Raw genomic sequence first — 22,986 nt, 5'->3', positions numbered from 1 at the left:
CATGTTACATGATAGGTTTTCCTGTTTTGAAAGAATTTAGTGATTTTGGAGGATGAAATGGAAGTAGAGGAAATCAGTAGGAGGCTACTGAGTCCAGGTAAGAAATCAGGAAGACCTAATTTAAGTCACTTTTACAATGATTCAAATAACATGGATATCTACAAATAAAAACTACTTATTTATTGGTTGGATATTTATTTAGTTCATTTCATGATTATACACAAGTTACCGGTTTTGCAGAAAATAAGTCATCTTAGATATTTACTTCGAATAAAAAATCAATTTACTTCTAAGTGATAAAATTTGAATATGATTATTAAGAGCCTTTAAAGACCCTTGATGCTGATAATAAGTGAACTATTATAATTTATCACATTAACACAGCTTTAGGACAGCATCTGTGATTAATCTAGAAAAATGTGTAGATTACTTACATTATCAAAATGATTACAACCATCATAGTAAAATAACTTAATGGGATTCCATTTTAGGAATGCATAATAATTAATTATCTGGATTATTAGCACAATTTGCATAGACTTGTATCTGTCTTATCATAAATAATTTCAATTTTATAAGTTATATTTCACTTTAGATCTATGAGAACTGAGAAAGCTAAAAATTAAAAATAATGACATTATGCTAAATTTTGATAGAACTAACTTTTTTAATGAAGTAAACCATAATTATAATATTTTTATATTATTTAGCCTAAACCTTCATTGAGAATGAAATATTCATTTAGGAACGTCAACTGCATGGAGGACAGTATTACAAGTGGATACCATGGGCCCACTTCCTCAGCAACCATGCACTCCTCAATAAACCACAATGTGGGAAATAATCTCTTGGTTTCTTTTGGACTGCTTATACTGAATTCACTATGGACCATCTAATTTCCCTATCAGCCTCTTTAAAATCCTCATATTATTGAACTCTTTGCAAAAGATCGGCCACTCCATCTTTTCACATCGCTCTTCTATCTTGGGTTTTGCGATACCATGCTGCCCTGGCTCTCTATCATACTCACAGTCAACCTGCCTGGCTTCATTCACTACTTCTACCTTCCTTTATAGAATCCTGATTTTGGTCCAGGTATTGAACTCTCCTCCATAGAGCAATATGCTTTGTGACCAAAGCTATAAGGGAAAACTCAACAGTCCATGGTTGGAGGAGAGGATTTCTTTCTCTTTCCTATTGTGTATACATTTGCTACTGCAATCATTTCATAAACATTAAGGGGATCAGCCTAATTATAAAACAGAAAGATGATGTGACAGAGATTCTGCTATGTGCTTACGAACCTCAGCATATGTTGCCCAGTCTCCACTGCAGCTAATTCAATACCATATGACTAAGTTCTGGAGGTGTGTAATACTCCCAGGGCTGGCCATGAAACCCTCACAGGGATATTTCACTCTTTTTTCACTCTTCTCAGAACCTCAAAGGTCATGTGTTAAAGATGCTGGAGTTACAAAAGTAAATCCTAACTCGCTGAGATTTCCTGAGTCAACGTTTGGAAAAAAAGATGCCCAGGAAAGCTATCCAAATAGGAAAATCTCCACTGTCCAGGTTTTAGTGAGAAAAAAACTTTTATTGTATAAGTCCCTGAACCTCAAAATTGCCTAAGGACATGTATAAGAATGGAATATTGGAGGCAGAGTTATAAAAGAGATATCTGGAGAGCTAGCTTGGAGTCCTAACCATTGGACCGCCAAGGAATTTCCGCAGTAACAGAGTTTAACTCTGACTTTTATATATTAAAAGCCATTTTAGCTAATCAAGCTAAAATATAATCTGTACTTCTCTGTAACAAAAAAGTAATAGTATTTTATTTCATTGTGAGTACCAATATTTTAATAAAAAATAAAAGTTTGGAAAAAATAAACTATATTTTTATATTTAGAGATTAGTTTCTCTATTTTATATAGCCCTAATCTATTACTTTATGTTTATCAAAGATGAGACTAGAATGAACATGAGACCCTAAAGGAAACAGAACATTGTACTTCTGAAAGGTAAGAAGTATCACCAGAATAATTTAAGCTTGATGGTAGAAAATTTTTAATTTAAAATACAGTACTAGGAAAGTATTACTATATCAAAGATAAGAAATTCCAGAGAAAAATGAATCATGATATAAAGGCCCTTTCTAAGCAGCAACAATCCATTTCGATGTGCTTTGGGTTTAAAGAAAAATTTTAAAATAAAAGAAATAATAATTATACAGTAGAAGAACCTTACATTTGTTTCCTTAAAACAAATTTTGCTTTTAGAACCAGTTTACTTCAAAACACTACAAGCAAAAATGCAGGATTATAGTTTAAGAAGACACTAAGTGATTTATTTAAACATATATATTTTCTGAATCTGGAAACAATGGTATTTTCTCTGAAATTGGCCTTCAAATCATCTTAGCTTTTGATTGATATTTCAAAAGTAGTGGCATTTGAAATTCATTCCTGCTCGAAAATCCAGGTCCCTACCTGAGCTGTCCATCCTGGTTTAGTTGACATAAAAAGTTAATAACATCATATGAAAATGTTCTCTCCAGTCAGTCGGAATATAAGCCAATGTGTAAACATCTGAATACCAAATAAGATAGCTTTGCGTGAAAGAGACAAATTATTAAAAATAAGTTGAGCTTTGAGGTTTAAGCTATGAAGAAAAGAAACACAGTGCTATGGAGGGAATAATGTGGATTATTCCCTAGTGGATCAGAGAAGGTCTTTCTGTATGAAACATACCTGAGAATTATGTATGGATTAACTGAGCTTATTGTATTCAATTTTTCATTTCCAGTTCACTAATTAACTAAGGCCAATTTCGTTTTGCCACTATCTCCATGAAAAAGTGACTGTAATATTTAAAGTGACTTGTAATATTGCAGGTATATCTTTAGACCAAATCAACTTGACCTCGCAGTGGCATTCAAGATTGTTGACCATGTCTCCATTTAGTTTTCCATGACATATTGCTTTCTGAATTCTGTGGTCCTATCTGCCTATCCTTTTACTTTCTTCTTTCAAACTCCTTTTGACTTACTCATTAAATGAGTAATTCAAGCTCCATTTTAAGGTCTTCTACTCTTTTCCCTCTTTCCCTCAAACATTTCCTCCATCCTCATTACTTACTGTCATATATATATGAAGATGAATCACATTTTTAATCTTCAGTCTATTCTCATCTCTGAACTCCAGATCCATATTAGTTTGATGTCTCACAGGCACATACAACTCACAGGTATCACATTGACCACCTCCACCCAAACTTTGTCCTCTGTGAAATGCATCACCAACAACCCATTTTGAGGTTTTACAGAGGACAATATAACAAAAAGCATGTACCATTTCTAAGAATAAGGGTATAGTTGTATCATCAACATCTAAAATATGCTTGTTATTCTATCCATTATACACTCAAATTCCACTGAACATCTTTTAAGTTATAACCAAATAGAAAACTATAAACCATTAAAGGGCAATATATATTAAAACTGCTCATCTCTTTTTCTTCTCTGTTTTTGACCTTAATTCTTATAATTGCACTAAAGATCTCAGGCAAAGTTTTAATAAGTCATAGTGAATTCCTCGGAGATATTTATGAACCATGTTTATGATGTGGTAAATATTTTGGTCTCCTCCACCCAGAAATATTTATAGAAAATATCAACAGTCAGTCAAAGGCTGTGGGAATTCTAATTATTACTTTCATTTATCATTTAAATTACTGGAGAAAAGTACACAATGTGATGGATACTGTTTCTATTTAGTAAGCTTAAAGTGTATATCAGTTATTTTTCCTGAAGATCTTGCTCCAGTCAAATGAGTAATCTACTTCTCTATCTAAAACTGTCATTTCTTACAATGCGTTACTGTTACTTTTTTAAAAAATGAAGGAGTAGAGAATGATCAGATCTGAAAAAAGACTTAGTTCTAGAATCACAGAGGTTAGAGCCTAAGCAGATTGCAACAGAGATTCAGGTGGGAGAGCAAGTCATACTGACCACAAATTAACCCATTTTTCAGTCAAACAGCATCAGAATTCAAAGATGAATCTCAATAGGTGCACAATACTTACAGGTCCAGGTTAGTAGTTGAAGAATGGCTTAATTCTATTTTTGTATGTAAAAGGGGCCCTGTCTCAGGTCACTACATTGGTAAGAGGAGACCCAGTCAGAGGAAGAGGATAGAGACAGCAGATAGGCAGAATATCTACTGAGCATATATCATGCTCCAGGAATAATGCCATGTACTATTATATAGACCATTTCACTGAATCCTTACAGCCTGGAAAGTGTTTTCTTTTTCTTGATCTGTCCAGGTCATAGACCAATGTCCTGAGTACATTTGATAAATGTTGCCAAATAAATGGCTGCATGCATGATTACCTGTGGCAATTTTCTTTTTACTACACAATGCTAAATATTACAAGATGACCTCCAAAACTAGTAACAGAGAAAACACCCAGAGACACTAGTTGGAACCCATGGGAATATACTACAACTTGGGGAACAAGGGACTGGTTAGCACTGATTACCATGAAACCTAGCAGAGATGGGAAACTGCATCATGTAGTTGAGACTTGTTCAGCATCCATTCCTTTTAACAACACCCAGGCTTTTTATATTTTTTGGAGCCACCCACCCTTTATTATCAGTTATGTGGATTGGTACCATCCCCATCTTAAGTACTGATTTTTTTATATCAGGATAGTGGCCATTTTCCTCGTCACAATATTCAACTATGGGATGGCACTTAACCCAGCCAGTCAATGAGACACAGGGCAGTACTTGCCTAAACTTGCAGGAAAGAGAAGTTCCATTCTCTTTCTTTATGAGCTATGGAAGGAGACCCTTCCCTAGATGGCGCTGTGAAAGAACATGAAGTCTAGAAACACTTCAGCCATTTTGCTCCACTGAAAGGAACACCTGGAGTCTGAGGATAATGCTGATACAAAAGGCAGAATAAACAAAAAACAGTGAAATCAGGTGCTTAGTGATATTTTTAAACACTGAATTAAGCTTGACCTGAAGCCACTCCTACTTCTGATTTTCTCAGTTTATTGGTCCAATAGCTCCCTTTCATCTTTTAACCAATTTATGTTGTATTTTTCAGTCACTTTCAACATAAAGTATCCCAACTTATACTGGTAGCAGATGGGATCTCAGCATGGCTCATGCTCAAAGTTTAAATATACACTTTGCTCTAATATATTGTTTGTCTGTTTGGGGGATAAAAACAGCATAAAAATTATACTATGACTTAAGCTTGTTATAAATATACATTGTAAAATACCAGTTAAATGTATAGTTATAAAAATGGTAGTAGTCTCCAAAATGGCCATGAGGAGAGTTATTTAATGAGTCCCAGTGCAGAAACTGACAGGGTGACATCAAGTGATACCTAAATTATAAGTGGATAATATAATTTTAAAAGTTGGCTGTACGCATAGCACAGGGAGATCAGCTCGGTGCTTTGTGTCCACCTAGAGGAGTGGGATAGGGAGGGTGGGAGGGAGACGCAAGAGGGAGGAGATATGGGGATGTATGCATATGTATAGCTGATTCACTTTGTTATACAGCAGAAACTAACACATCATTGTAGAGCAATTATACTCCAATAAAGACGTTAAAAAATAATAAAAATAATAAAAAAATAAAAGTTGGCTATAGAACTATGACTGCACACAAAATTTTCACCCAATCTATGCATTCATTCCTTCCGCACACACCAGGCACCTCCTGTATGTCAGGGGCTATTCATAATCAGACACGGTCTGTTTCCTCAAGAGTCCTTGCTGAGGGTTTGGGAGACATAAACATATAAATAAATCATCTTTGGGATTCAATAGGACCTGTTCAATATGCCCCTTTATTATATTATGCATCTAGTACCAAGAGGGCAGAAAGGAGGTTTGATTTATAGGTGGGGATTTCTTTAGCTTTCTTGATATTTACAAATAGAAAAAGGAGGGAAATGCATTCCAGTCAAAGGAACATGGCTAAGACATGAACATCTGAAAAGACTTCACTGAGTCTACAGCATAGTGGTATAGAGGCTAGCGGTACAGTAAGAGATAGAAAAATAGGCTGGAGCTAGATTGGGACGAGCCAAGTGTGTCTTGAGGGCTTAAAATATAATTAAAAATTTTAAAGCAGAAATAAGATATCAGATCATTTTAGAAAGATTACTCTAATGGCAGTAAAGAGGATAAATTAAAGTTGAAGGAACAACTGGAGGTAGAGAGACCAGTAGGAGGCTGCTGGGGGAACCTAAGTGACAGTTGATGGACTGTGAGAAATGAATAGTGCACAACTCATTTTGGATACAGAATACACGGACTTAAGTGACTGACTGAATGTGATAGTAAGTGGTCAGGAGGACCTAAGATGCACAGATCATCTTAGGTAACTATACGGATGATAATGAATGACACAAACCAAAATGGGAGAAAGAAGAAGATGAAGGTGGAGGGGAGCGGATGGTAGAAGAGGGAATTGGCTTTGAGAACTACTAAGTTTGACGTGCTCACAAGACACGCAAGTTGAAATGTCCTATTTTATGTGGTACTCTGAGTTACTAGCGATTGCCTTGGGATGATGTCAGTAATTTTAAATTAAGGTTGGATTCAAAGTACAAATATTATTACATATGTTGGATGTATAAGTCTAATAAAAAGTTTTATTATTTCCCTTAGATTATAAAACACTATTGATAGTGGCCACATAAAAAATTGCCAAAATTAGTTTAAGATTTAAACCTACTGGCACAAGCACTGATATTTACAGCTCATTCACCATATAACTATGAACAGCAAGAAAAAAATAAATTATGGGATACCATTCCATGTGCATCAATTTAGCACGGATTAAAGACAAGGTCTTGGCAAGTTTAGGTGAGACACCCCAAGTAATGACAAAAATTGCTGAAACCACTGATTACTTGTACTTCATCAAATCTTGTCATCTCTAACTTTTAAACTGAATTATTAGTATATGTGTGAATATGACATAGTTCGAAACACTAAATAAATTGTCAAAAAGAAAAAGAAATATATTGATACTTGTCCTAAACCATCTTGCCTGACATTCTGTATTACAAAGATTAACCTTTGCTTTTAACTTCCATTTCCCTTTCTATTACACAGCAGATAATAGGAAATACTAGTAAGCAGCTAAGCAAGAAAGTAGAGTGAGAGATAGTTTCCATATTCATTGGAAAATTATTATTGCATTGTCATTCCAAGGAATTTGACTTTCCTCATCATAATAATATACTCCAGAAAAAGTTTTATGTAAAAACTGAAGGACTAGTTGTTTGTGTTTTTTCCAAAAAGTGAAGCTATGTCCTAAGGGAGACTAGCATAATTTCATTTTTACCAACCTTAGTTAATAAATGGGATTTTTATGCATTGTTGGTGCTACACATAATTGCTATATATAATTATAATATGTCCAACAATACCTTCTTGTAGGTCACTGTGGTTATTATTATGGATCTAGATAATTAAAACAGAATGAAAAACTATTATAGCCCCAGAAGGGTAACTGTCGGTCTCTCCGTGAGTCTATGCAGCACTCGAATTGAAAATGCTTTGTGCATCATCTGTGACCAATGAAAAGACCTTTCTATAATTTTAGATGTAAGCTGATCCACAAAACAAATCAGGGCACCTTCTTGAAGATGACAGCTGCTAAACAAATCCAAAGTGCCTAAACAAACTTAGTTTAAAGCTGAAGATACGTGCAAAGGCACTAAAGATAATCTGAAATAAATTGAAAATCTAATCTCCTAATTAGATGATGTATTTATTTATGGAACACACCTAAAAAGATAAATAGGTCATAAAAATATATGTTTACATTTACTGTAAATTCATGTACCTTTTCCTTCTTAAAAGTTTAGGCCATAAATACTATCATTATTTAATGGAAGCTAACTGAATACCTTAGTACTTTGACAGTAAATTACAAAACCAGCAGAATATATCTTTATATTATAGAAAATGTTCTAAAGTATTCTGTACACTACTTGTAAGAAATGATTACAAATATTTTTACCTGCATATAATTATTACCCTTCTAAGGAAACTTTTTTGATGCTTCAAGAAACTATAAGTTATTTTCCTTTGATAATTCAAAGTTTAAATATACACTTTGCTCTAATATATTGCTTGTCTGTTTGGGGGATAAAAACAGCATAAAAATTACACTATGACTTAAGCTTATTATAAATATACATTGTAAAATACCAGTTAAATGTATAGTTATAAAAAGGATTTAATATTTAATTTGGAAACTCACATTTTAGAATATAATCGTGGTTTCTTATAAACATATATAATTTATAGCCAAAACAAGACGAGAAATATTGACCCATGCTAAAAAATTACATTTCTATAATGCCCATTTTTTTGCATTAAAAGCTACTTAGTCACTTTTTCCATTTCTGGTGACTGCTTCCATGGAAGTGCATGGAATAGTACTGACATGAACCTAACTACTTGCCAGGGAGCACACACAGCTGTGAACCGTGTTCACAGGAGAATCTAAGGGTCCCATCCACATCTAAGTCCACTTGGAAGTTTAATAGGCCTCCCAGACTTAACATGCCAAACCCAACATTCCAAACCGGGCCCTCCCTTAGCCTTGAAATTAATGGCCACTCTATCTTCATTGGCTCTGACCATAAACCTTGAAGTCAACCCTAATTGCCCTCTCTCTCACCCTACATCCTGCCAACCCAAAAATCCTGCTCACTCTCTCATTAAAAAAGAAAAATCTTACCACTTAGCCTCTATAACACTATCAGCCTAGGCCAGGTAATCTTTACAGTTCTCTTGAATTATTGAAATAGTTCCTAACTAGCCTGCCAGCTTCTACCCTTAACCCCCTTTGACAGTCTAATTTCCATACAGTAGTCAGAGCATCTTGTTGTTATATAAGCCAAATTGCATAATTCTTCTTAAAATCCTCTAATAACTTTCCAACATTCTCAGAATAAAATTCACAATCCTCTTTACTATGATCTATAAGGCCCTAAGTCACACTCCCTCTGGTCCCCAAATACCTAACTTAGTTTTCTCCTCCTCTTCTGCAAGCTCACTTACTCTGTTTATACTGGACTCCTTGTTGGAACATTTTGAACATGTTCCCACCTCAAGGGCTTTGCATTCGTTATTCTCTCACCTCTAACCATCTTCCTTATTCTCTGCTTGTCTCACTTCCTCACCCACTTCAGGTTTTCATTACGCGCCACCTTCTCAGAACAGCCCTGGCCTCTGTGTTTAACCTCAAGCCACACTCTATTCCATTTCCCTCTGTCTGCTTTGTGTTTCTCTATAGCACTTATGGTCATCAAACACACTATAGCATATATGTGTTCACAACTGGTTTATTACTTGTTCCCTGTAACACATGTAAGCTTCCTGGGAACAGATTTCTATGTATTTAATTAATTGTCCAGAATAGTGTCTGATAAATGCTCAATAAATTTTTGTAGAATGAATGAGTGAATGTGAAAGTATCTTCAGTCTGTTTTTTTTTTTAATTCCACTCATCTTATAGAGCCTAACTCATCCATTTTCACAAAAATATAGTGCATTAGTCAGGGCAATTAAAGCAGTACCTCACGCAAAGCATGATGAAGGTTGGAGAACTCTCCAAACACACATGACTCAGAGATCCACGTGCCTTCTAGCACACAGTTTGTCACTTTCAAAGTCCTCTGACTCCAGCTATGAGGATGAAGTCAGAGACAGCAGAGAATCCCAATGGAAGTCTTAAGGGTTAACACACTTCAGAAGACTGGGACATAAGATCTTCCAATGGGCCCAGCGAGGAGGAAACTGAATTGGTGAGAATCTAGCCAGTCTCTGCCACCCATAAACTAGAAAAATACTAAGATTTCATGTTCTTTTTCATTTTTATAAAGTACTTTAAAATTTATGCTGCATGCCTACTAAAAACCACGGTGGAAATAAAGTAGAATGACAGGGCTGACAGTAACTGCAGGAATGAGGAGTAAAACATTAGTTACATATTTCAGGAGCTGCCTCTCCAAGGAGGTGATATTTGAGCTGAGATTTTAGAGATAAGAATGAGCCAGGTGTGCACAAACTGGAGAAGTAACAACACAAGTAGAGGGAAGAGCTAGTGTAAAGACCTGGGGGCAGAGATAAGTGTGGCATGTTTGCAGAGTAGTGAGAAGATGGGGTAGCTGAGAGTCCTGGGCAAGGGAGCAGGGGAGAGCATGTGGTCAACACAATGGGAGGAGGGCAGGAGTCCCAACTTGCAGAGCCTTGTAGGCCTCAGTAAGAAGTTTGGATCTTACTTTAAAACAAGGGGAAGACATTGTACCAAAAGCAGCGAATCTTATCTGATTTACATTTTTAAAAGATCAGTTTGGCTATTGTGAAGTAAGTGAATTACTGTAGAGTAAGGTGGGGTGAATTTGTAGGCTTTTGCAATAGTTTGAGAGATGGCCATGGTAATATAGATCGATAGAGAGAAGTGGGAAAATGTAAATATGTTCTGGAGGAAAAGCCTATCAGACTTACGCTTAGATTTAATGGTGGCAATTGCAGGGTGAGAGAATGAGTAGTTAAAACTACTCCTAGGCTTTTAGCTTGAGTAAATTCATATAAGTTTACATTTTGCTTTTGCAAAAATGGGCAAGACCAGGAGACCCATTTTTCTGAGGGAAAACAAGAGTTCTTCCTGAGCATGAAAATTCAGAGAAGGCTATTCGATATTCAAACTCAAGAGAGATGGCAATGGTAGAGATATTCCCAAGGTGATTACCTATCACTATATGGAGAGTGTTTAAAGTCTGAGCTTGGAAGACGCCACCTGAGAAAGTGTGGACAGTGAAAAAATGAAACTCTGAGGCTGAGTCTGGGGCAATCTATCAACTGGAAGTCTAGCAGCAGAGAAGCAGCCTGCTGAGAAGACACTGAGCAGGACAGCCTGGGACTCAGCAGGAAGACCAGGACCATGCAAATAATGGGAATCAGGAGAGTAAACGCAGAGCTGGTGGTCGTATTGACTGCAGCTAAGAGGAGAAGAAAACGAGAACGGAGAAGTGGCCACTGGTGGTGGACACGGAAGCAGGGAATGACTGACAAGAGCTAGTTCCAGAGCAGAGGAAAGGAAGGGAGCTCCACTGGAGGGGAGAATGGAAGAGCGAGTGGAGGCTGTTAGTTCAGTCAGCACTACTGCCAACTTTTTTAGTGAAAGTGAGCAGAGCAACTTCTAGGAAAACAGCATAGGTTTGGTGGGGGGTTGTAGGTTCAAGAAAAAATCTTTTTTTTAAACTAATAGGAGTTACTGGAGGATATTTTCTAGGCTAATGGGAACCATCCTGTGAAAGTAGGAGAAAGACATCTATCTCAGAACTTAAAAACTCTGTTAACTAATCTGATTTAAAATCCTTCTGGTTCTTTAACCTATGAAACTGCACTCTATAAAAATGCAAATTAGTAAGACATTAAAATTTTTGAAATTATCTGGAATTTAATATGCATTTATTTTATTATGACCTTGTTGGAAAAACATAGTAAAATACATTTTAATAAATCTGTGTTTTCCAGGGAAAGAACACACAATTAAATTCTGCACTTAAACACAATCTAATTAATTATTTTAATATTTAAGTTTAAAGCAATTATCCTAGGTCAAGCTTGTCAGGGGAAAAAGTATCTTGGCCAACCTCATAGGTTATATAGTTGTATGTTACTGGCATACCTGTATGCTTGATTGTAAAAATAGAAACTATTTCCTTGGGCTTTTTCTCCAAAATACCTTGTGGCTCATTCAATGTTTTGTGGTCTGCTTTTGAGTTAACCAGACCTGATACAAAATTTTTCTCTGTGTTTCTCAAGGTCTATGAGCCTCATCTGTGTGTGGTGTGTGTGTGTGTGTGTGTGTGTGTGTAAGAGAGAGAGAAAAAAATATATATATATATATAGAGAGAGAGAGATGGGGGGAAAATAGCTGAATCTTGGCATTGAAAGATGCTTAGTAAAACAGTTTATTGTTATTATTGATATTCTTTCATGATCATTGTCATTACTATTATTGTTATTTTGATGAAGTTAAGGAACCTATATACCATAGAGGAAGAACTTTATTTCCACTGATGGTAATTGAAAAACAAAATAAATAAATAAATTCACAGTTACTTATAAAACAAAAAACATTTTTTATTCTTTAAAGAAACATATAATTGAGTCAATAAACATTATACTATTAAAGACCTATAAAGTACCAAACCTCTGTGTGTGTATATGGGGTGGTGGGAGCGGGGTGATTCAGTTTTAAATTAAGAACAGAGAATATGAAATTATTTGAGAAACACTAAAAATTTACAGTTGAATTTTATATTATGGTTAGTTAAGGATTGGTGGTATAGAATGAGAGTACAGATAAAGTAGTAGAATAAAATAGGTGGGAGAGAGAAAAACAAACCTGTGACCATGAAGAAATGGCGGTATAACGAAGCAGAAACTGAGACAAATTGGAAAAGAAGAAACAGGCAAAAAAAAAGGCCCAGGTAAATGAGTTGGCCCAAAGTCACAGCTTAATTTTCCTTTGAGGTATGTTACACTAGAAGATTAGTGATTAGTTTTCTACTCACAATTCTTTTTTTTTTTTTTTACTGCCTAACTCATAATGCTAGAATCTTCTCTCCTCATGGGCTAACTAGTGAAGATTATGACAGAGAAATTATTCCCTGGGTTGCAGTAGTAGTTATCAGGGCAGCTGTCTTTCCAAAGTCTGCAAATAAATTAAACTGGAATCCAGACTTTGTTTTTGAGTAAGAGTCAAATGTTTCCCTCTTTCTCTTCTCCACATTTTCATTTAGTAAATGCTTTTCCCTTAACCTCCACTTAATCGTTGGTCAACATTTCCCATTCTCTCTGTAAAACACCCTGGCTGTGCTAGCAGTGCCCTGACTGCTCAGAGCTTCCAGACCATGCCCCAGCAGACCAGCACAAGCCACTCCCACCAGCTAAGGTCCACTATCACAAAGAGTCAAAGGAGGTTGTTACTAAACCTCATAAGCCAGTTGCGTTTGCTACTATAATGTAATTAAAAACTAATCAAGGTGATGAAATATAAGTGTGATAAGCAGAATTGCTATCAATGAAAATTAAATTAATGCCATGGAAATGTGAGGAGATCATCTTCTGAGCGTCTGAAGTTCTTGTTTCAGATTAAGAAAATCATAAAATTGAAATTGTTAGTGATGCATTATTGGTATAGCTTATGCAAGAAATATGATGTAGAATTCCAATCAACAGTCACTTAAGGAAAGAAAAAGCCATGGCCTTACATCAAAAGACTGGCATGTGAATGCAAATGAACTGTTTTAAGTTGAAATAGAATACTTAAGGTAAGAATGTATCATTATTATGGTTCCTTTTACTAACAGACCTTTTCAATTCATTAACTTACTGGTTTTGGTCATGGCAGAGTCTTGCTACATGAAAATAACCAAACAAATAGGTCTTAGAAAGTAAATTATACATACAGTCATCAAGAGCAAGGTAAACTTTGCAAAATAAACAAAACAAAACAAGAAAAACCTCACCACAGTTAAGTGTAGATTATTAGAGTTGGTTAACATCCTCTTCTGAGACATTTTTCTTCATTAAGTATAAGAGGAGCAATTACATAATGTTTGCTGTACATTTTTGTACAAATTTCTTAAAAATCAATAATATAAACTTGGGATTATATGAACAAATACAAGAAAACAATATTACTTACCTAAGCCATAATCAAAATGATGTATCCATGATTATTTACAAAAGCTGACCACTTAGTAAAATTTTAAAGTACCATAGAATCTATTGTAGAATGTATATTTACTGATTCTCCACAGAAATATTTTTCTCAAACACTCTGAATAGGAGTAGTATAAATTTTATAAGATTTAAAATGTTTCCTATGAATGTAAATATGCAGATTCATAAAACTTATTAGCAAGTAATAAGTTTTGCTTTTAAACTGATGTGATTATGGTTCACAAAACTATGGTCCTCAAAACAAAACAAAATAATGTGTTAATGTGGAAAAAACCATAAAATATTAATATTAATATTTGATAAAATATTAAGTAAAATAATCAAATGAAATGCATAGTTGCTGAGATCCTATTTTTAAAACAAATCCTACAAACCTCTCTAAAAACAATCTGTGCTTTATTTTAAGCCAGAACTGCAACCTCTACATTAAAAATGCACAGTAGTGCACTTAGGCTGCACTGCCACCAAGTGCCTAAACCAGTTAGTTTTGAGACTCTTGAAACAGCTTTAAGCGGATTCTTTCAGTGTTATAAGTAGCAATTTCAGAAACAGGCTAAGAGCAAAACACTTTGACCATAAACAGCTATAAGAGCATCAAAATTTAAACATGACAATAAAATCTCAAAGGTATTAATAAAACATCAAGAATCCTACCAGCTCACTGGAAGTTCGTGAAGTCTAAATATGTTATTCAGCTTGTAGTCAAATTTTGCTGGACAAATATTTTCTTTGCATAAACACAGGTTTGGATTTGGTTGCATATCAGTGGGAAACTCTGAATCCTAGAGAAAAAAATATAGCAAGAGTTCTGTGTAAAATAGACAACTCATTGCAAACACTGATACAGTTTTATTTAATATTATATTAGAACATAAATGTTACTATTATAATCCATCAGGATTTACCTTAAATCCCTTATTCCTGATCTTAGTTTTGAGAAAATATGTAAAAAACATAAAATTTTAAATAAGGCATATATCTACTTGCATAAATCTAAACTGCATACTACATAGTAAAAATTACTTGAAAAAAAATCCCCTTATTGAATTACAATGAAGCACAATATAGCATTGTCTTATATTATTGGTCTATTGTCCTTTTGCAATAAGTTTCCATCCCCAACAGTAACATCAACAAAATCTGTGATTATTTTTATACTCCTTTTGTTCTCTATAAATGGGGAACTAAACACATTTTAATTGGATAACAAAATAACAACATTTATTAATTGATAATTATGGTTTTCTTTAAATCTGAGGACACAGGGCTAAATTAAAGGTACTTATTAAAGATAAAAAATTTCTGTCATAATCATTTTAAATCTCACATACATTAGAATCGACATCTGCCATGTGTTGGTCATTTCCCTCCCCACCCAGCAAACTCTAACGAGAGATAAAAGATCATTTTCAGCCCATGAGAAAGTGGTCTCTCCTCAGTGGAAAGAAGACATGCTATGAATAGCACTTAATTGACACTTAATGATGGATGGATTAATTGTTCAATTCTACACAAAAAGGAAGTAATCAATCTGCTTACCCTTAACACTTTAAAACTGCCTTTAAAAGACGGAGACATACTATTCATTTGCACACTCATTCATTTATTCAAAAAATATTTATGAGTGCTACTTTATCCCAAACATTATTCTAGGCATAGGGAATCCACCAATGAACAAAGCAGATAAAAAGATTTGCCCTTGTGGAGGTTACATTCCAACAGATTCTTTATTATATCCTCAGAGTTGGAAAATGATAAAGCCAATTTTCATAAATGAAGTATTTTTCTGATCAAGAAAGTAATATACATCCTTATAGAAATTTTATGCATTTTATAATATTACAAATAAAAAAATTAAAATTATTCTTACCACCCTGGTATAATTACTATTATCACTCTGGTTTAAGAATTTGCCTGCCTCTCTTTCTCAATTTTTACAAAACTGGAACCATGCTCTATTATCCACCCTCCATTTTTCATTTAACATTATATTACTGCATTTTCACAGTATTTAGTCTATTTTGAAAGAATGATAAATGTCATATTTTACTTAACATCAGCTATATTTGTTTGCCTTATGATTATCGATGCTGTGAACAGGGTTTTCTGTCTATAAATCTGCACTCTACTGATTACATCCTTAAAACACAGTTTAGAAGTGTAAATAAATAATAATCCAAATAAAATTAACATTTAACAAAAAACATGATACCTCTTCACAGATTGCTCTTTAGAATTGTTACATGAATTCACACCCCTGCCAGTTATATAGTAATATATATAAAGTACCACATCTTTGCTATGGGCACACTCACACATGCACATATTTCTTTCTCTTACGAATATTTATTATTGAGTGTCTATTTCAGGGCAGGCACTGGTTTCAGCTCTTACAATATATCACTGACCAAAGTAGACCTTGTGGAACTTGCATTCTAGCATGAGGACGCCATAAACAATAAAATAATAAATATGTAATTACATGATAAAAAGTCTGAAAAAACTGTTGCTAATTCGTATATAAAACTGTATTTCATTGGTATTTTGCCAGTAAATTCATTAGGTTAACTATTTTTGTATTTCTTTTTGTACTTCATTTTCTCTCAACTGTATATTTATGCCTTTTGCCCCTTTTCCTATTTTTGTGATGGTACCTCATTTTAATAATATTGCTTGGGCTGGAAATGGAGGTAGGATAAATTATTATGTTGGAAAACATAGCAAGGTGGAGCACGATCCATTCTGAGTATAATGTTTTGACTACATGGAAATATCTAGAACCATAAACTTATTATCTACAGCAACTTGTATAACCACTGTTAAACCCATCATTATATAAAACTAATACAAGGCATTTAATAAACCTAATCAACTACAACCTGTTTGGTATATAGGGAAATATAATAATAACTGAACAACTATTTTAAAAGAAGATTTACAAGAGCAGTAAAGGCCTAGTAACAGCAATCCTATCTAAATATAGATGCACTTGCAAAGGGAAAACGTTAAGACCCTTTATAACCCAGCCTGTATACTGAAACATTCCAGGAGACAATAGCCAATAAATTGGCAGGCACGATCAGAAAGGTAAATACAGGATACATAAATAAGGACAGTGCATAGAGGAAGGAAAGTAAATCTTAAAACTATTGTTTCAAGCTACATAACCATTATCATTCCTTTGTACTGACAAGGTACAATTCGAGGGCAAAGCTAAACTCTCAGTAATGTGCTTTGACAGGTCAATGGTCTCAACTCTGAGGACATGTTGAAATTACCATGTAGCTTTTTAAACCATACCAATACCACCAAGCCCCACCCCAGACCAATTAAGTAATAATTTCTGAAAGAGAGGCTCTGACACTGGTATTTATTTTATTTTAAAGCTCCCCATGTGAAATAAAGGTCAGGATTGAAAATCTTGGCTTTTCCTCACAATTCAGCTTTACTACATACTAGTATGTGAATTTAGTCAAGCTACTTAACAAACTTTCTAAGCTGTATTCTCCCACCTGTAAAATACAATCAAAATCATACTGAATTCATAGACTGCTATGAGGATTAAGTGAGATAATCTCTGTAGAGCACTAATCACATGCTTGGCACCTAATAAATCCTTAATAAACATTAGCTATTTCTGTGTTTATTATTGCTGCAACTAGTGGCACATGTTAATTTCAACTGGTGAGTAAATTCATTGAGTTATTTCATACTTTACTTACTTATTATAAAATACTCTATCTTAATCAAATTCCAGGATTAATTTCTCCTGGTATGCTGATTACAGCAGACTTTACTATGACCCGACCTGTCGGAATACAGTCTCATATCTGGTAACTGCTGGCTATCTCTCTTCGTCCCAGGATCAATAATAAAAGGAGTCCTTGCTTCACTGGCTAGCCAGTTGAGATTAAATACAGCCTTGGTGCTTATATTCATAGGATGAAACACCAGATGGGTAACTTTCTCTCCATTTCAGTGATATATCAGTTAGGCATCCCCTGTATCTATCCTGATTGGGAAGCCAATTATCTATTTTGGCCTCCTTCCACATTAGTCCCTTGGGTACCCAGGCTCCATATCTATGCCATTTGACTTGTGTCTGCTTCTCTATCTTGTTTATTGTTTTCCATTGAGCTAACGTTCATGGGAATTGCCCAGAACAACCTTGAATCTGAAGCTCAAAATTATTCACTCAGGCATTCACTTAACATTTGAGTGTTTACTTTGTGTCGGGCATTAGTGTCGTTTACCAGACCACAAATATAAGTAGAATACACTCCTTCCATTGCAAGGACTCAGTCTCAAGAAGGAACAATATAAATGAAAAGAAAAGCTAGAGTAGAAATATGCAGAAGATATTAAGGTGAAGAAATAAGCAATAAAACTATTGGAACGAAGTAGATGAAATTATGATAAGTTGCATATATTGTGATTACATTGATAGACGATAGAGATAGATAGATAATGTGTATGAAGCCAAATGGAAAAAGGAACTATAAAGAGGCCACATTACTACAGATATACTACAAATTATAAAAGTAGCAACCTTCATATATGCAATGAATGAACAGAAGATATAAAAGAAAAATATTTCATCAAATCTAGCAACAATAAAATATACAATACCTCATAGAACACTAATAAGAAATTTACTAAACCTACAGAAAGAAAAACACACTTTATTCAGAGATATAAAGCAAGGGCTGATTTAATATAGATAGTCCATGGACTCAGATAGAAAGTCTATTAATGAACTTCAGAAGTTTGATTTAAATATTTAATTCAATTCAAATAAAAACTTCAGTATGAATTTTGAGGAGTCTTAGAAAATTATTCTAAAATTAATCTGGAATAACAAACCAGGCAAAATTGCATTGACATTCATAATATCTCCATTTTACAGTTGAGAAAACAAACTCATAGTAATTAATCCAAATACAAACAAAAAGTCTAAGTCTAAATGACTCCAAATCTAACAATTTTTCAACTATTACAAAATGATTACTAAACAAGAATGGAATATTTCCTTAATCATTCAGTTATCAAATTGAATAAAGACATAATTTTTGATAATATAATAATGCAAACTGTTGGACAAGATATGGAAATAAAATATTCTCTCACTTGGGGTGAGTGTAAACTAATTTGACTTTTCAAAGAAATATCTATCGAAATAAAAATTGACTTGGTAATTCCACAGCTAGGAATTTGCCTTGTGGATATGCTCACAAAGTTTCACCAAATTACATACACAAGTTTTCTTTTCTGTTTATGTTTTTTATTTATTTGTTTTTGTGATTTGCTTTTGTTTTCTAATACATAGCATTTCTTACAATATAAGATATTAAAAGCAATCTAATTGTGCATCAATACCTTGATTTACTTCAAAAATTATAGTACTATTCTGGTGTACTACCTTTAAATAGGATGAGGTACATGCAGTGCTGATATAACCCTAGTGCACCAGTATGGCCCTGTCAGTTGTTAAAATACTGAAAGATATTCATACTACTTGGAAAACAGCTGATACCCTGAGCACATACTCCATATTCCTCTCACCCCCACATTCTAGCTCCTTCTATGGGTACAACCCCTGCCCCTGACTTATTCATTATATTGTCTAATTAAGGTAATTTCTGGCACACCTGGGGCTCCAGTACCATTCTCCCACCCTACATCCAGCATCCATTCTGATTGGTCAGTGCTTATGCTCGAATGGTTGTCAAATATTTTGAATATCACTCTAAATTTATATACACTTATACAAAATTAACTCTATGATATATTATTAACTTAACAAATTTACAGAATAGCATATAAGGGAAATCATTCCATTTTTATAAAATAAAAAAATGTTCTACATAGGTAAGTGCTAATGTATCTGTGAAACGTTTTTAGAGAGAGACAGAGAGAGCAAGAATCTTAACAGTGGTCACCGGGAGGAGATCAAGATGGCAGAGCAGGAGGATGTGGAGCTCACCAACCACCATGAACACATCAAAAATTCATCAACATGTGGAGCGATTCTCATTGAAAGCAAACTGGAAACTGGCAGAAAGACTCTTACACAAACAACACTGTAAGAAAGATCCAGACGTAGTCAGGTAGGAAGGTAAGAGAAGTGATCAGATCGGCACCTGAGCCCCTAGGAGGGGACACAGAAGAGGAGCGAGATTACACAGGCTTGGCAACCCTTCCTGGGGAGTGGGCAGTTGAAACCCCGTATTGGGTGTCCCAGCCCTGGGGTATGATGCCAAGAGGACAAGTCCCCTTAGCTGGTTTGAAAACCAGTGGGACTGACAGTGGGACTGTAAGAAACTTAGACTCTGCTTGTGAAAAGTGCACACATGCTTGCTTACTCCCAAAACAAGGCAGAGGAAGCAGACTGAAACTGCCCAGGACTTGGGCCAGTTTCCCACAACCGCTCCAGCATGCTCCTCAGCTTGAGCTGAGAACTGGATCCCATCCCTCTTGCTCCATGGTGCAGCTACACACTAGGTTGAAGGCTGCCACAGGCAAGGAGAGTGCACAAATGTGGGGGACGGAGCCAGCTCAGAACTGACAGAGCATCCAAATGGAGTGAGGGCAAACATTACTGGTGTTCATAAGGGCAGGAGATGAGGAGTGGTCTGGAGCTCTGACTGGTACCGGGACCACCCTACCACATGCCCCAGCCCATGCCAAGCACCTGCTCTGAACCCTCTTGCTCTATAATGCAGCTCCCCAGTAGGGCAGAGGCTGCCACTTCTAAGGAAGGCATGGAGTTGTGGGGGAAGGAGTTGACTCAGACCTGACACAGCATCTGAAAGGGGCAAAAGAAGCCATTACTGGCATTTGTGGGGGACGGCAGATCAGGAGTGTTCTGGAGCTCTGACTGGTGCTGGGACCACCCCAGCCTACACGTCGGCCCATGCCAAGCTCCTGCTCCAGCCCCTCTTGTTCCAGCAATGCTCCTCTCTGGACTGAACATGTCAATGCTTGGGGCAGAGAGCATACACTTCGAGGGAACAGAACCAGATCAGACATGAACACCAGGCTTCTGCTCCAGCAACATGGGATTCAACCCACTCCCGATATGGTGGTGTTGGCTATGGAGCAGAAAAGAAGCCCCAGCTAACATCTGGCTCTGGTCCTAGCTCTTCCATCTCCAGTCCTACCTACTGCCGATGTGATGGCTGCTAGCACACACTGAATGACGACATGACTTCTGCTCACTTCAGATTCAGCTCTGCCACCAAAGCCATTGGACTCATGCAGACTATATAGGGCCAGTCCCACAGAAGGACAGGAATATGTAACTAACTGTTTGACCTAATTTCATAAAGATGGAGAAATTAAGCAAAATGAGAAAACAGAGAAATTTTTTTTCAAAAGAAAGAACAACAAAAGCCTGAAAAAACAATTAATGAAACAGACATAAACAATTTACCAGAGTAAAAAGTTCAAAGGATTAGTAATAAGAATGCTAAATGAACTAGAGAAAAGAATAGATGAACATGGTGAGGATTTTAATAAGAAACTAGTCAGAACTGAAAAATACAATAACTGAAATGAAAAACACACTAGAAAGAATTAAAAGTAGACTAGGTGATAGAGAAGAACACGTAAGTGATTTGGAAGCTAGGATAATGAAAATCACCCAATGAAAACAGCAAAAAGAAAAATAAATTTTAAAAATGAGAACAGTTTAAGGAACTTTTGTGACAATATCAAGCAGACCAACATTCACATTATAGGGGTCCCTGGAGAAGAGAGAGAGAAAAGGGTCAAAAATGTATTTGATGAAATTATGGATGAAAATTTCCCAAATCTGATGAAGGAAACAGTATCAAGGTACAAGAAGCACAGACAGTCCCAAGAAAAGATGATTCCAAAAAGAAGCACAGCAAGACATATTATAATTAAAATGGCAAAAGTTAAACACAAAGAGACAATTCTAAAGGCGTTATGAGAAAAACAAAGAGTCACATATAAGGGAACCCCCATATGGCTATCAGTTGATTTTTCTGGAGAAAGCTTGCAGGCCAAAAGAGAAGGGCATGATATATTTACGTGCTGAAAGAGAAAAACCTACAAACTATGATGCTCCACCAGGCAAGATTATCATTTAAAATGGAAGTAGAGGAAAAACTTCTCAGACAGACAAAAACTAAAAGAGTTAATGAATACTAAACTGACCTTAAAAGGAATGTTAAAGGGTCTTAACAGTGAAGGGGAAAACATGAAAATGTAAAATAGGACATCAAAAACAGAAAATGTCAGGGAGGGGAGTAAAAAAATGTAGATCTTTTAGAATGTATTTGAAGTAAATGACTACCAGTTTAAAACAAGTAGATATAGGTCAACACACATGAACCCCATAGTAACCACAAATCAAAAACCTACAATGGATATACAAAAGCTAGAGAGAAAGGAACACAAGCATACAAATAAGGAAGATCATAAAATCATAAGGGAAGAAACAAAAAAAATAAGAACAGAGAAGAACCACAGAAACAACCAGAAAACAAGTAACAAAATTGGAATAAGTACTTATCCATCAATATTCACTTTAAATGTCAACAGACTAAATGCTCTAATCAAAAACATGCCATGGGGCTTCCCTGGTGGCGCAGTGGTTGAGAATCTGCCTGCTAATGCAGGGGACATGGGTTCGAGCCCTGGCCTGGGAAGATCCCACATGCCGCAGAGCGGCTGGGCCCGTGAGCCACAACTGCTGAGCCTGCGCATCTGGAGCCTGTGCTCCGCAACGAGAGGCCGCGATGGTGAGAGGCCCGCGCATCGCGATGAAGAGTGGCCCCCGCTTGCCACAACTGGAGAAAGCCCTCGCACAGAAATGAAGACCCAACACAGCCAAAATCAATCAATCAATCAATCAATCAAACATACGCATCTGATTCAAGATCCTCATTAAAAAAAAAAAAAAAAAAAAAACATGCCATGTGGTGGCTGATTAGATAAAAAAAAGAAAAACAAGACCCATTTATATGCCGCTTATAAGAGACGCATTTAAAAGCTAAGGACACACAGATTGAAAGTGAGGGGATGGAAAAAGAAATTTCATGCAGATGGAAATAACAAGAAAGTTGCGGTAACAATACTCATATCAGACAAAAGATCAAAGAAACAAAGAGCTAGTTTTTTGAAAATATAAACAAAATTGATAAGCCT

At 35.5% G+C, this 22,986-nt stretch overlaps 1 protein-coding gene across 1 annotated transcript in view; it reads right to left on the bottom strand.

Moving 5' to 3' along the window:
* The window catches only part of SPAG16 (sperm associated antigen 16), a 913,876-nt gene that overhangs the window by 762,001 nt on the left and 128,889 nt on the right, over positions 1-22,986 (bottom strand). The window contains exon 10 of the mRNA XM_007187870.2: positions 14,467-14,594. Within this exon, the coding sequence (XP_007187932.2) occupies positions 14,467-14,594 (128 nt within the window). The remainder of the gene's footprint in view (positions 1-14,466; positions 14,595-22,986) is intronic.

The sequence above is a fragment of the Balaenoptera acutorostrata genome, chromosome 8 (assembly GCF_949987535.1).
Source record: "Balaenoptera acutorostrata chromosome 8, mBalAcu1.1, whole genome shotgun sequence".
In the NCBI taxonomy this organism is placed as follows: domain Eukaryota; kingdom Metazoa; phylum Chordata; class Mammalia; order Artiodactyla; family Balaenopteridae; genus Balaenoptera; species Balaenoptera acutorostrata.
The sequence above is the reverse complement of the archived record's forward strand: the minus strand, read 5'-3'. Positions and strand labels throughout refer to the sequence as shown.